General features: G+C 41.1%; 1 protein-coding gene across 1 annotated transcript in view; it reads right to left on the bottom strand.

The window, feature by feature from the left end:
* Positions 1-18,354, bottom strand: part of pth1r (parathyroid hormone 1 receptor) — a 111,476-nt gene that overhangs the window by 19,353 nt on the left and 73,769 nt on the right. The window contains exons 4-5 of the mRNA XM_087810414.1: positions 15,823-15,947; positions 10,479-10,573 (exon numbers count right to left, since the gene is read on the bottom strand). Of these exons, the coding sequence (XP_087666540.1) occupies positions 10,479-10,573; positions 15,823-15,947 (220 nt within the window). The remainder of the gene's footprint in view (positions 1-10,478; positions 10,574-15,822; positions 15,948-18,354) is intronic.

Here is an 18,354-nt window from a genome sequence, read left to right as displayed (position 1 = left end):
TGAGCCGATGATGAAATTAATTAATATAAACCTTTTATTTCTGTCATCCATTGTGTAAAGAATCTTCGGTTTTATAGTTTTTTCATTGTATTTTTTTGATCAAAACATTATTGTGTGTTCTTTCATTTTATATCGATATTTACTATTTATTTTTAAACAATTTTTTTTTTAAATGAGTTTGCATTTTATAAATACTTTGGAGCATATTTTTCCTCTTAAAAGTATTTAAATACATAATAAATAACAAAAACTAGTTTCCACTTTCTCTCCATTTGTTCTTATATTTTCATACAACACGTTATATTAGTTGAAAAACTGAAAGAATATTAATTTAACTGGATCTTCAGAGGCTTCATGTAAAGAATATCATGACGTGATCATGTGATCATGAGGCTGGACTGTGGCTTCGTCAGGCAGGGGTTGCGAGTACGAGTCCCTCACAGTTGAACCTAGAGTTGAACGATCTGTGATGATGATGTCACCATGATGATGTCACCATGATGATGTCATGATGATGTCATGATGATGTCATGATGATGTCACCATGATGATGTCATGATGATGATGTCATGATGATGATGTCATGATGATGATGTCATGATGATGTCACCATGATGATGTCATGATGATGATGTCATGATGATGATGTCATGATGATGTCACCATGATGATGTCATGATGATGATGTCATGATGATGATGTCATGATGATGATGTCATGATGATGATGTCATGATGATGATGTCACGATGATGTCATGATGATGATGTCATGATGATGATGTCATGATGATGATGTCATGATGATGTCACCATGATGATGTCATGATGATGATGTCATGATGATGTCATGATGATGATGTCATGATGATGATGTCATGATGATGATGTCATGATGATGTCATGATGATGATGTCATGATGATGATGTCACGATGATGTCATGATGATGATGTCATGATGATGATGTCATGATGATGATGTCACGATGATGTCATGATGATGATGTCATGATGATGATGTCATGATGATGATGTCACGATGATGATGTCATGATGATGTCATGATGATGATGTCATGATGATGATGTCACGATGATGATGTCACGATGATGATGTCATGATGATGTCACGATGATGATGTCATGATGATGTCATGATGATGATGTCATGATGATGATGTCATGATGATGATGTCACGATGATGATGTCATGATGATGTCATGATGATGTCATGATGATGATGTCATGATGATGTCATGATGATGATGTCATGATGATGTCATGATGATGATGTCATGATGATGATGTCATGATGATGTCATGATGATGATGTCATGATGATGTCATGATGATGATGTCATGATGATGTCATGATGATGATGTCATGATGATGATGTCATGATGATGATGTCATGATGATGTCATGATGATGATGTCATGATGATGTCATGATGATGTCATGATGATGATGTCATGATGATGTCATGATGATGATGTCACGATGATGATGTCACGATGATGATGTCATGATGATGTCACGATGATGATGTCATGATGATGTCATGATGATGATGTCATGATGATGATGTCATGATGATGATGTCACGATGATGATGTCATGATGATGTCACGATGATGTCATGATGATGATGTCATGATGATGTCATGATGATGATGTCATGATGATGATGTCATGATGATGTCATGATGATGATGTCATGATGATGATGTCATGATGATGTCACGATGATGTCATGATGATGATGTCATGATGATGTCACGATGATGATGTCATGATGATGTCATGATGATGATGTCATGATGATGATGTCATGATGATGATGTCACGATGATGATGTCATGATGATGTCACGATGATGTCATGATGATGATGTCATGATGATGTCATGATGATGATGTCATGATGATGATGTCACGATGATGTCATGATGATGATGTCATGATGATGATGTCATGATGATGATGTCATGATGATGATGTCACGATGATGATGTCATGATGATGTCACGATGATGTCATGATGATGATGTCATGATGATGTCATGATGATGATGTCATGATGATGATGTCACGATGATGTCATGATGATGTCACGATGATGTCACGATGATGTCACGATGATGTCATGATGATGTTCATGATGATGATGTCATGATGATGTCATGATGATGTCACGATGATGATGTCATGATGATGATGTCACGATGATGATGTCATGATGATGTCATGATGATGTCACGATGATGATGTTCATGATGATGATGTCATGATGATGTCATGATGATGTCACGATGATGATGTCATGATGATGATGTCACGATGATGTCATGATGATGTTCATGATGATGATGTCATGATGATGTCATGATGATGTCACGATGATGATGTCATGATGATGATGTCATGATGATGTCACGATGATGTCATGATGATGATGTCATGATGATGTCATGATGATGTCATGATGATGTCACGATGATGTCATGATGATGATGTCATGATGAAGATGTCATGATGATGTCATGATGATGTCACGATGATGTCATGATGATGATGTCATGATGAAGATGTCACGATGATGTCACGATGATGTCACGATGATGTCATGATGATGTTCATGATGATGATGTCATGATGATGTCATGATGATGTCACGATGATGATGTCATGATGATGTCACGATGATGTCATGATGATGTCACGATGATGTCATGATGATGATGTCATGATGATGTCATGATGATGTCACGATGATGTCATGATGATGATGTCATGATGATGATGTCATGATGATGTCATGATGATGTCACGATGATGTCATGATGATGATGTCATGATGAAGATGTCATGATGATGATGTCATGATGATGATGTCATGATGATGTCATGATGATGATGTCATGATGATGATGTCATGATGATGATGTCATGATGATGATGTCACGATGATGATGTCATGATGATGTCATGATGATGATGTCATGATGATGATGTCATGATGATGATGTCATGATGATGATGTCACGATGATGATGTCACGATGATGTCATGATGATGATGTCATGATGATGTCATGATGATGATGTCATGATGATGATGTCACGATGATGTCATGATGATGTCACGATGATGTCACGATGATGTCACGATGATGTCATGATGATGTTCATGATGATGATGTCATGATGATGTCATGATGATGTCACGATGATGATGTCATGATGATGATGTCATGATGATGTCACGATGATGTCATGATGATGTTCATGATGATGATGTCATGATGATGTCATGATGATGTCACGATGATGATGTCATGATGATGATGTCACGATGATGTCACGATGATGTCATGATGATGTTCATGATGATGATGTCATGATGATGTCATGATGATGTCACGATGATGATGTCATGATGATGATGTCATGATGATGTCACGATGATGTCATGATGATGATGTCATGATGATGTCATGATGATGTCATGATGATGTCACGATGATGTCATGATGATGATGTCATGATGAAGATGTCATGATGATGTCATGATGATGTCACGATGATGTCATGATGATGATGTCATGATGAAGATGTCACGATGATGTCACGATGATGTCACGATGATGATGTCATGATGATGTCATGATGATGATGTCATGATGATGTCATGATGATGATGTCATGATGATGTCATGATGATGATGTCATGATGATGATGTCATGATGATGATGTCATGATGATGTCATGATGATGATGTCATGATGATGATGTCACGATGATGATGTCACGATGATGATGTCATGATGATGTCACGATGATGATGTCATGATGATGTCATGATGATGATGTCATGATGATGATGTCATGATGATGATGTCACGATGATGATGTCATGATGATGTCACGATGAAGTCATGATGATGATGTCATGATGATGTCATGATGATGATGTCATGATGATGATGTCATGATGATGTCATGATGATGTCACGATGATGTCATGATGATGATGTCATGATGATGATGTCATGATGATGATGTCATGATGATGATGTCACGATGATGATGTCATGATGATGTCACGATGATGTCATGATGATGATGTCATGATGATGTCATGATGATGATGTCATGATGATGATGTCACGATGATGTCATGATGATGTCACGATGATGTCACGATGATGTCACGATGATGTCATGATGATGTTCATGATGATGATGTCATGATGATGTCATGATGATGTCACGATGATGATGTCATGATGATGATGTCATGATGATGTCACGATGATGTCATGATGATGTTCATGATGATGATGTCATGATGATGTCATGATGATGTCACGATGATGATGTCATGATGATGATGTCATGATGATGATGTCATGATGATGTCATGATGATGATGTCATGATGATGTCATGATGATGTCATGATGATGATGTCATGATGATGTCATGATGATGATGTCATGATGATGATGTCACGATGATGATGTCACGATGATGATGTCATGATGATGTCACGATGATGATGTCATGATGATGTCATGATGATGATGTCATGATGATGATGTCATGATGATGATGTCACGATGATGATGTCATGATGATGTCACGATGAAGTCATGATGATGATGTCATGATGATGTCATGATGATGATGTCATGATGATGATGTCATGATGATGTCATGATGATGTCACGATGATGTCATGATGATGATGTCATGATGATGATGTCATGATGATGATGTCATGATGATGATGTCACGATGATGATGTCATGATGATGTCACGATGATGTCATGATGATGATGTCATGATGATGTCATGATGATGATGTCATGATGATGATGTCACGATGATGTCATGATGATGTCACGATGATGTCACGATGATGTCACGATGATGTCATGATGATGTTCATGATGATGATGTCATGATGATGTCATGATGATGTCACGATGATGATGTCATGATGATGATGTCATGATGATGTCACGATGATGTCATGATGATGTTCATGATGATGATGTCATGATGATGTCATGATGATGTCACGATGATGATGTCATGATGATGATGTCACGATGATGTCACGATGATGTCATGATGATGTTCATGATGATGATGTCATGATGATGTCATGATGATGTCACGATGATGATGTCATGATGATGATGTCATGATGATGTCACGATGATGTCATGATGATGATGTCATGATGATGTCATGATGATGTCATGATGATGTCACGATGATGTCATGATGATGATGTCATGATGAAGATGTCATGATGATGTCATGATGATGTCACAATGATGTCATGATGATGATGTCATGATGAAGATGTCACGATGATGTCACAATGATGTCACGATGATGTCATGATGATGTTCATGATGATGATGTCATGATGATGTCATGATGATGTCACGATGATGATGTCATGATGATGTCACGATGATGTCATGATGATGTCACGATGATGTCATGATGATGATGTCATGATGATGTCATGATGATGTCACGATGATGTCATGATGATGATGTCATGATGATGATGTCATGATGATGTCATGATGATGTCACGATGATGTCATGATGATGATGTCATGATGAAGATGTCATGATGATGATGTCATGATGATGATGTCATGATGATGTCATGATGATGATGTCATGATGATGATGTCATGATGATGATGTCATGATGATGATGTCACGATGATGATGTCATGATGATGTCACGATGATGTCATGATGATGATGTCATGATGATGTCATGATGATGATGTCATGATGATGATGTCACGATGATGTCACGATGATGTCATGATGATGTTCATGATGATGATGTCATGATGATGTCATGATGATGTCACGATGATGATGTCATGATGATGATGTCATGATGATGTCACGATGATGTCATGATGATGATGTCATGATGATGTCATGATGATGTCATGATGATGTCACGATGATGTCATGATGATGATGTCATGATGAAGATGTCATGATGATGTCATGATGATGTCACGATGATGTCATGATGATGATGTCATGATGAAGATGTCACGATGATGTCACGATGATGTCACGATGATGTCATGATGATGTTCATGATGATGATGTCATGATGATGTCATGATGATGTCACGATGATGATGTCATGATGATGTCACGATGATGTCATGATGATGTCACGATGATGTCATGATGATGATGTCATGATGATGTCATGATGATGTCACGATGATGTCATGATGATGATGTCATGATGATGATGTCATGATGATGTCATGATGATGTCACGATGATGTCATGATGATGATGTCATGATGAAGATGTCATGATGATGATGTCATGATGATGATGTCATGATGATGTCATGATGATGTCATGATGATGTCACGATGATGTCATGATGATGATGTCATGATGATGTCATGATGATGGTGTCACGATGATGTCTTGATGATGTCATGATGATGATGTCACGATGATGTCTTGATGATGATGTAATGATGATGATGTCATGATGATGTCACGATGATGTCACGATGATGATGTCATGATGATGATGTCACGATGATGTCATGATGATGATGTCATGATGATGTCATGATGATGATGTCATGATGATGACGTCACGACGATGATGTCATGATGATAATGATGATGATGTCACGATGATGATGTCACGATGATGTCTTGATGATGATGTAATGATGATGATGTCATGATGATGTCACGATGATGTCACGATGATGATGTCATGATGATGATGTCATGATGATGTCTTGATGATGTCATGATGATGATGTCACGATGATGATGTCATGATGATGATGTCATGATGATGATGTCATGATGATGACGTCACGACGATGATGTCATGATGATGATGTCATGATGATGATGTCATGATGATGACGTCACGACGATGATGTCATGATGATGTCACGATGATGATGTCACGATGATGATGTCTTGATGATGTCATGATGATGATGTCATGATGATGATGTCACGATGATGATGTCATGATGATAACGATGATGATGTCACGATGATGATGTCTTGATGATGTCACGATGATGATGTCATGATGATGTCATGATGATGTCACGATGATGATGTCATGATGATGATGTCATGATGATGTCATGATGATGTCACGATGATGATGTCATGATGATGTCTTGATGATGTCACGATGATGATGTCATGATGATGTCATGATGATGTCACGATGATGATGTCATGATGATGTCATGATGATGTCACGATGATGATGTCATGATGATGTCATGATGATGTCACGATGATGATGTCATGATGATGTCATGATGATGTCACGATGATGATGTCATGATGATGATGTCATGATGATGTCACGATGATGATGTCATGATGATGTCATGATGATGTCACGATGATGATGTCATGATGATGTCTTGATGATGTCACGATGATGTCATGATGATGTCATGATGATGTCACGATGATGATGTCATGATGATGTCTTGATGATGTCATGATGATGTCATGATGATGTCACGATGATGATGTCATGATGATGTCTTGATGATGTCATGATGATGTCATGATGATGTCACGATGATGATGTCATGATGATGTCTTGATGATGTCGCGATGATGATGTCATGATGATGTCTTGATGATGTCACAATGATGATGTCATGATGATGTCTTGATGATGTCATGATGATGTCTTGATGATGTCATGATGATGTCATGATGATGTCACGATGATGTCATGATGATGATGTCATGATGATGATGTCATGATGATGTCATGATGATGTCACGATGATGTCATGATGATGATGTCATGATGAAGATGTCATGATGATGATGTCATGATGATGATGTCATGATGATGTCATGATGATGTCATGATGATGTCACGATGATGTCATGATGATGATGTCATGATGATGTCATGATGATGATGTCACGATGATGTCTTGATGATGTCATGATGATGATGTCACGATGATGTCTTGATGATGATGTAATGATGATGATGTCATGATGATGTCACGATGATGTCACGATGATGATGTCATGATGATGATGTCACGATGATGTCATGATGATGATGTCATGATGATGTCATGATGATGATGTCATGATGATGACGTCACGACGATGATGTCATGATGATAATGATGATGATGTCACGATGATGATGTCACGATGATGTCTTGATGATGATGTAATGATGATGATGTCATGATGATGTCACGATGATGTCACGATGATGATGTCATGATGATGATGTCATGATGATGTCTTGATGATGTCATGATGATGATGTCACGATGATGATGTCATGATGATGATGTCATGATGATGATGTCATGATGATGACGTCACGACGATGATGTCATGATGATGATGTCATGATGATGATGTCATGATGATGACGTCACGACGATGATGTCATGATGATGTCACGATGATGATGTCACGATGATGATGTCTTGATGATGTCATGATGATGATGTCATGATGATGATGTCACGATGATGATGTCATGATGATAACGATGATGATGTCACGATGATGATGTCTTGATGATGTCACGATGATGATGTCATGATGATGTCATGATGATGTCACGATGATGATGTCATGATGATGATGTCATGATGATGTCATGATGATGTCACGATGATGATGTCATGATGATGTCTTGATGATGTCACGATGATGATGTCATGATGATGTCATGATGATGTCACGATGATGATGTCATGATGATGTCATGATGATGTCACGATGATGATGTCATGATGATGTCATGATGATGTCACGATGATGATGTCATGATGATGTCATGATGATGTCACGATGATGATGTCATGATGATGATGTCATGATGATGTCACGATGATGATGTCATGATGATGTCATGATGATGTCACGATGATGATGTCATGATGATGTCTTGATGATGTCACGATGATGTCATGATGATGTCATGATGATGTCACGATGATGATGTCATGATGATGTCTTGATGATGTCATGATGATGTCATGATGATGTCACGATGATGATGTCATGATGATGTCTTGATGATGTCATGATGATGTCATGATGATGTCACGATGATGATGTCATGATGATGTCTTGATGATGTCGCGATGATGATGTCATGATGATGTCTTGATGATGTCACAATGATGATGTCATGATGATGTCTTGATGATGTCATGATGATGTCTTGATGATGTCATGATGATGTCATGATGATGATGTCATGATGATGTCTTGATGATGTCATGATGATGTCATGATGATGTCGCGATGATGATGTCATGATGATGTCTTGATGATGTTGCGATGATGATGTCATGATGATGTCTTGATGATGTCGCGATGATGATGTCATGATGATGTCTTGATGATGTCATGATGATGTCTTGATGATGTCATGATGATGTCATGATGATGTCACGATGATGATGTCATGATGATGTCTTGATGATGTCATGATGATGTCACGATGATGATGTCATGATGATGTCTTGATGATGTCATGATGATGTCATGATGATGTCACGATGATGATGTCATGATGATGATGTCTTGATGATGTCGCGATGATGATGTCATGATGATGTCTTGATGATGTCATGATGATGTCACGATGATGATGTCATGATGATGTCTTGATGATGTCGCGATGATGATGTCATGATGATGTCATGATGATGTCTTGATGATGTCATGATGATGTCACGATGATGATGTCATGATGATGTCTTGATGATGTCGCGATGATGATGTCATGATGATGATGTCATGATGATGTCTTGATGATGTCATGATGATGTCACGATGATGATGTCATGATGATGTCTTGATGATGTCGCGATGATGATGTCATGATGATGTCTTGATGATGTCGCGATGATGATGTCACGATGATGATGTCATGATGATGTCTTGATGATGTCGCGATGATGATGTCATGATGATGTCTTGATGATGTCACGATGATGATGTCACGATGATGATGTCATGATGATGTCGCGATGATGTCACCATGACAGACATCAAGATGACGGCGCTGAAGAAGGGTTTGCTAGCAGGAGAAACTAAATGTCAAATTCACTTCTCCAGGTAAACGACATCACATGACCCTGCAGGACAAACGTGGAGCTACAGGACAGAGAAGACTCAACAAGTCATGCTTGGACCTTATGAACACAAAACACGTAGGTCAGAGGTCTCAACCTTATAATGGAAGAACGTCTGCAGCAGGATAAATGTCAGAGCAAGATGGTCGCCTAGAGGCTTGACCTGCTGGTCAGCGACACCTTCTCTCTCGCTGGTGAGACGGTCTGGAGCTCAACACTTAATCATATCTTGTTATCTGCTCACGTTCACACTCCTGACCCGGAGACTCACCGGAAGTACCCGAGGATGATCACGGCCACCATGAGGGACCCCAGCGAGATGGAGTAGCCCACCGTGTAGATGAGGTACAGGCGGTGAAAGACCTCCTGCAGGAAACACACGATAATCTGGATTATGTTTGGAAGATCTGAGGAACCACAACAATTCATTCTGGAACCTTCGAGACTTTGTTGATTCAACGTGAGATGTATGTGAAGATCGAGTTTCTAAGAGCATTTTGATGCTTCGACACTTTTATCAAACTTTACAACCTGAACCAGGAAGATTACATCAACGTTTATTAATGAACTTATAATTATAATTAAACCACATTATTGAAATGTTTCTTTAAATACATTCATTCAAACACTTCTATATTGAAATGTATCTTTTGTTGAATCATTTAAATGTTCATTTTTATTACACATAAAGTTTGAAACTCCAATAATTAATGAATATATTTTCTAAATTGAATATAAAATCGTTTTTCCAGCCAATCATGCGTCGAACAGACGATCATGTGACGACATAGACATGATCCTGTCGCTCGGTGCTCGATTGGTTTAGTCTGGTGTCATTAAACCAACATTTTAAATTATATATATCGAATTCAGGACATTACCTTTATTTAGACAATATTCATCATTAAATAATTACAAAATTTCATTATAGGAATTGAAATGATTCAAAATTAAATTTTCCCCAATAATAATTGAAATCTTGAGACACCAGCAGCATAAATACAACATGTTAATGATTCATCGTCTCATTACATTTGTCTTCCTGACCCTAATCCTACCAGCAGCGCCACGGTTCAGTGCATCCTTGGGTCCCAAACAAACAAGTCAAGGGTCAAGGTTCAAGGGTCAAGGTTCATGAACTCATGACTCATCTGTTGTCGAGTCGTTCACTGGCAGCACGAATGAGTCGTCGGGACTAAAGTTACGAGTATAAAAGAAACATTGAGCCTGAGATTGACCTCGTTTATGTAAGTGTGTCTCGTTGTTGTTGTTGTTGTTGTTGCTGCAGCGTCAACAACACCTGGGAAAACACAAAGGTCAACAAAGACCTGACCTCCATTTGCAGAGGAACTGAGTCGGATTGACAGCTGGACCATAAATAAAGGACGAATGTTGAGTTTCTTGTGCGGACGACGATCCGAGACTGTTGTTGTTGTTATTGTGTTGTTGCTCTGGAATATGACTTTAAACCCACAGACCTGCAGCAGTGCATGATGGGACGCACACATCAGTGCAGGAAACCGAATCAATGCTGAAGATGGTCAGAGGTTCAATTAGACCTCCCACCCCCGGTTGCTAAGCAACCACGTTGAGAGAATAAAGAGAAGGAAATTAAATGATAATGTCGTCCATTGAAATATAATAAATAAATATATAACATTTTTTAATTGCAGCACAAAAATTAACCTGGATGTTAATCATGAAAACACAAATCTACATGTTTTTAAAGACAATTTATTGAACTTTAAAACTTTAAAGAAATATATATGTTTTTATGTTCTCAAGCTACAAATATATGTGTTTATAAGTTTGTACAGTATATATTAAAAGTTGTACGTTATAGTTGTACATGTCACAGTCACATGACCGTCACAGTCACAGTCACATGACCATCACAGTCACATGACCGTCACAGTCACATGACCGTCACAGTCACATGACCGTCACAGTCACATGACCGTCACAGTCACATGACCGTCACAGTTACATGACCATCACAGTCACAGTCACATGACTGTTACAATCACATGACTGTCACAGTCACAGTTACATGACCATCACAGTCACAGTCACATGACTGTTACAATCACATGACTGTCACAGTCACATGACCGTCACAGTCACAAGACCATCACAGTCACAGTTACATGACCGTCACAGTCACAGTTACATGACTGTTACAATCACATGACTGTCACAGTCACATGACCATCACAGTCACAGTTACATAAACATCATAGTCACAGTCACATGACTGTTACAATCACATGACTGTCACAGTCACAGTTACATGACTGTTACAATCACATGACTGTCACAGTCACATGACCGTCACAGTCACAGTCACAGTCACAGTCACAGTCACATGACTGTTACAATCACATGACTGTCACAGTCACATGACCGTCACAGTCACAGTCACAGTCACAGTCACAGTCACATGACTGTTACAATCACATGACTGTCACAGTCACATGACCATCACAGTCACAGTTACATAACCATCACAGTCACAGTCACATGACTGTTACAATCACATGACTGTCACAGTCACATGACCATCACAGTCACAGTTACATAACCATCACCGTCACAGTCACATGACTGTTACAATCACATGACTGTCACAGTCACATGACCGTCACAGTCACAGTTACATAACCATCACAGTCACAGTCACATGACTGTTACAATCACATGACTGTCACAGTCACATGACCATCACAGTCACAGTTACATAACCATCACCGTCACAGTCACATGACTGTTACAATCACATGACTGTCACAGTCACATGACCATCACAGTCACATGACCGTCACAGTCACATGACCGTCACAGTCACAGTTACATAACCATCACAGTCACAGTCACATGACTGTTACAATCACATGACTGTCACAGTCACATGACCATCACAGTCACAGTTACATAACCATCACCGTCACAGTCACATGACTGTTACAATCACATGACTGTCACAGTCACATGACCGTCACAGTCACATGACCGTCACAGTCACATGACCATCACAGTCACAGTTACATAACCATCACAGTCACAGTCACATGACTGTTACAATCACATGACTGTCACAGTCACATGACCGTCACAGTCACAGTTACATGACCATCACAGTCACAGTTACATGACCATCACAGTCACAGTCACATGACTGTTACAATCACATGACTGTCACAGTCACATGACCGTCACAGTCACAGTTACATAACCATCACAGTCACAGTCACATGACTGTTACAATCACATGACTGTCACAGTCACATGACCATCACAGTCACAGTTACATAACCATCACAGTCACAGTCACATGACTGTTACAATCACATGACTGTCACAGTCACATGACCATCACAGTCACATGACCATCACAGTCACAGTTACATAACCATCACAGTCACAGTCACATGACTGTTACAATCACATGACTGTCACAGTCACATGACCATCACAGTCACATGACCATCACAGTCACAGTTACATGACCATCACAGTCACAGTCACATGACTGTTACAATCACATGACTGTCACAGTCACATGACCGTCACAGTCACAGTTACATAACCATCACAGTCACAGTCACATGACTGTTACAATCACATGACTGTCACAGTCACATGACCATCACAGTCACAGTTACATAACCATCACCGTCACAGTCACATGACTGTTACAATCACATGACTGTCACAGTCACATGACCGTCACAGTCACATGACCGTCACAGTCACATGACCATCACAGTCACAGTTACATAACCATCACAGTCACAGTCACATGACTGTTACAATCACATGACTGTCACAGTCACATGACCGTCACAGTCACAGTTACATGACCATCACAGTCACAGTTACATGACCATCACAGTCACAGTCACATGACTGTTACAATCACATGACTGTCACAGTCACATGACCGTCACAGTCACAGTTACATAACCATCACAGTCACAGTCACATGACTGTTACAATCACATGACTGTCACAGTCACATGACCATCACCGTCACAGTCACATGACTGTTACAATCACATGACTGTCACAGTCACATGACCATCACAGTCACATGACCGTCACAGTCACATGACCGTCACAGTCACAGTTACATAACCATCACAGTCACAGTCACATGACTGTTACAATCACATGACTGTCACAGTCACATGACCATCACAGTCACAGTTACATAACCATCACCGTCACAGTCACATGACTGTTACAATCACATGACTGTCACAGTCACATGACCGTCACAGTCACATGACCGTCACAGTCACATGACCATCACAGTCACAGTTACATAACCATCACAGTCACAGTCACATGACTGTTACAATCACATGACTGTCACAGTCACATGACCGTCACAGTCACAGTTACATGACCATCACAGTCACAGTTACATGACCATCACAGTCACAGTCACATGACTGTTACAATCACATGACTGTCACAGTCACATGACCGTCACAGTCACAGTTACATAACCATCACAGTCACAGTCACATGACTGTTACAATCACATGACTGTCACAGTCACATGACCATCACAGTCACAGTTACATAACCATCACCGTCACAGTCACATGACTGTTACAATCACATGACTGTCACAGTCACATGACCGTCACAGTCACATGACCGTCACAGTCACATGACCATCACAGTCACAGTTACATAACCATCACAGTCACAGTCACATGACTGTTACAATCACATGACTGTCACAGTCACATGACCGTCACAGTCACAGTTACATGACCATCACAGTCACAGTTACATGACCATCACAGTCACAGTCACATGACTGTTACAATCACATGACTGTCACAGTCACATGACCGTCACAGTCACAGTTACATAACCATCACAGTCACAGTCACATGACTGTTACAATCACATGACTGTCACAGTCACATGACCATCACAGTCACAGTTACATAACCATCACAGTCACAGTCACATGACTGTTACAATCACATGACTGTCACAGTCACATGACCATCACAGTCACATGACCATCACAGTCACATGACCATCACAGTCACAGTTACATAACCATCACAGTCACATGACTGTCACAGTCACATGACCATCACAGTCACATGACCATCACAGTCACAGTTACATAACCATCACAGTCACAGTCACATGACTGTTACAATCACATGACTGTCACAGTCACATGACCATCACAGTCACATGACCATCACAGTCACAGTTACATGACCATCACAGTCACAGTCACATGACTGTTACAATCACATGACTGTTACAATCACATGACCGTCACAGTCACATGACCGTCACAGTCACAGTTACATAACCATCATAGTCACAGTTACATGACTGTTACAATCACATGACTGTCACAGTCACATGACCATCACAGTCACATGACCGTCACAGTCACATGACCGTCACAGTCACAGTTACATAACCATCATAGTCACAGTTACATGACTGTTACAATCACATGACTGTCACAGTCACATGACCATCACAGTCACATGACCGTCACAGTCACATGACCGTCACAGTCTCATGAGCGTTACAAGGTTCACAAGGATCTCTGGTGGGTCAGGTCTCACCTTCTCGTGACTCTGGTTGTAATGGTACAGGAACTTGGCACACTCGCTGTAATTGGCCCACGTCTTGTTGGTGGAGGGCGTGAGTTCCCACGTGCCGTTGTTGTCGCACTGACGATAGGCCAGACCTGCAGGAGACGAGTCAGAGTCAGAGTCAGAGTCAGAGTCATAGCGAGTCAGAGTCAGAGAGTCAGAGTCAGAGTCAGAGTCAGAGTCAGAGTCAGAGTCATAGTCAGAGTCAGAGTCAGAGAGTCAGAGTCAGAGTCAGAGTCAGAGTCAGAGTCAGAGAGTCAGAGTCAGAGTCAGAGTCAGAGTCAGAGTCAGAGTCAGAGAGTCAGAGTCAGAGTCAGAGTCAGAGTCAGAGTCAGAGAGTCAGAGTCAGAGTCAGAGTCAGAGTCAGAGAGTCAGAGTCAGAGTCAGAGTCAGAGTCAGAGTCAGAGAGTCAGAGAGTCAGAGTCAGAGTCAGAGTCAGAGTCAGAGAGTCAGAGTCAGAGTCAGAGTCAGAGAGTCAGAGTCAGAGTCAGAGTCAGAGTCAGAGTCAGAGTCAGAGTCAGAGAGTCAGAGTCAGAGTCAGAGTCAGAGTCAGAGTCAGAGTCAGAGAGTCAGAGAGTCAGAGTCAGAGTCAGAGTCAGAGTCAGAGTCAGAGTCAGAGTCAGAGAGTCAGAGTCAGAGTCAGAGTCAGAGAGTCAGAGTCAGAGTCAGAGTCAGAGTCAGAGAGTCAGAGTCAGAGTCAGAGTCAGAGTCAGAGTCAGAGTCAGAGTCAGAGTCAGAGTCAGAGTCAGAGAGTCAGAGAGTCAGAGTCAGAGTCAGAGTCAGAGTCAGAGTCAGAGTCAGAGAGTCAGAGTCAGAGTCAGAGAGTCAGAGTCAGAGTCAGAGTCAGAGTCAGAGTCAGAGTCAGAGTCAGAGAGTCAGAGAGTCAGAGTCAGAGTCATAGTCAGAGTCAGAGTCAGAGAGTCAGAGTCAGAGTCAGAGTCAGAGTCAGAGTCAGAGTCAGAGAGTCAGAGTCAGAGTCAGAGTCAGAGTCAGAGTCAGAGTCAGAGAGTCAGAGTCAGAGTCAGAGTCAGAGTCAGAGTCAGAGAGTCAGAGTCAGAGTCAGAGTCAGAGAGTCAGAGTCAGAGTCAGAGTCAGAGTCAGAGAGTCAGAGTCAGAGTCAGAGTCAGAGTCAGAGTCAGAGAGTCAGAGAGTCAGAGTCAGAGTCAGAGTCAGAGTCAGAGAGTCAGAGTCAGAGTCAGAGTCAGAGTCAGAGTCAGAGTCAGAGTCAGAGTCAGAGTCAGAGAGTCAGAGTCAGAGTCAGAGTCAGAGTCAGAGTCAGAGAGTCAGAGTCAGAGTCAGAGTCAGAGTCAGAGAGTCAGAGAGTCAGAGTCAGAGTCAGAGTCAGAGTCAGAGAGTCAGAGTCAGAGTCAGAGTCAGAGTCAGAGTCAGAGTCAGAGAGTCAGAGTCAGAGTCAGAGTCAGAGTCAGAGAGTCAGAGTCAGAGTCAGAGTCAGAGTCAGAGAGTCAGAGAGTCAGAGAGTCAGAGTCAGAGAGTCAGAGTCAGAGTCAGAGTCAGAGTCAGAGAGTCAGAGAGTCAGAGTCAGAGTCAGAGTCAGAGTCAGAGTCAGAGAGTCAGAGTCAGAGAGTCAGAGTCAGAGAGTCAGAGTCAGAGTCAGAGTCAGAGTCAGAGTCAGAGAGTCAGAGTCAGAGTCAGAGTCAGAGTCAGAGAGTCAGAGTCAGAGTCAGAGTCAGAGTCAGAGAGTCAGAGTCAGAGTCAGAGTCAGAGTCAGAGAGTCAGAGAGTCAGAGTCAGAGTCAGAGTCAGAGTCAGAGTCAGAGTCAGAGTCAGAGAGTCAGAGAGTCAGAGTCAGAGTCAGAGAGTCAGAGTCAGAGTCAGAGAGTCAGAGTCAGAGTCAGAGTCAGAGTCAGAGAGTCAGAGTCAGAGTCAGAGTCAGAGTCAGAGTCAGAGAGTCAGAGAGTCAGAGTCAGAGTCAGAGTCAGAGAGTCAGAGTCAGAGTCAGAGTCAGAGTCAGAGTCAGAGAGTCAGAGAGTCAGAGTCAGAGTCAGAGTCAGAGTCAGAGTCAGAGTCAGAGTCAGAGAGTCAGAGAGTCAGAGTCAGAGTCAGAGTCAGAGTCAGAGAGTCAGAGTCAGAGTCAGAGTCAGAGTCAGAGTCAGAGAGTCAGAGTCAGAGTCAGAGTCAGAGTCAGAGTCAGAGTCAGAGTCAGAGAGTCAGAGTCAGAGTCAGAGTCAGAGTCAGAGAGTCAGAGTCAGAGTCAGAGTCAGAGTCAGAGAGTCAGAGTCAGAGTCAGAGTCAGAGTCAGAGTCAGAGAGTCAGAGTCAGAGTCAGAGAGTCAGAGTCAGAGTCAGAGTCAGAGAGTCAGAGTCAGAGTCAGAGTCAGAGAGTCAGAGTCAGAGTCAGAGAGTCAGAGTCAGAGTCAGAGTCAGAGTCAGAGAGTCAGAGTCAGAGTCAGAGTCAGAGTCAGAGTCAGAGAGTCAGAGTCAGAGTCAGAGTCAGAGTCAGAGTCAGAGAGTCAGAGTCAGAGTCAGAGTCAGAGTCAGAGAGT

This window comes from Callionymus lyra, chromosome 16 (genome assembly GCF_982586985.1).
Source record: "Callionymus lyra chromosome 16, fCalLyr1.hap1.1, whole genome shotgun sequence".
Lineage (NCBI taxonomy): Eukaryota > Metazoa > Chordata > Actinopteri > Syngnathiformes > Callionymidae > Callionymus > Callionymus lyra.
This window is presented reverse-complemented; position numbering and strand designations above follow the sequence as displayed.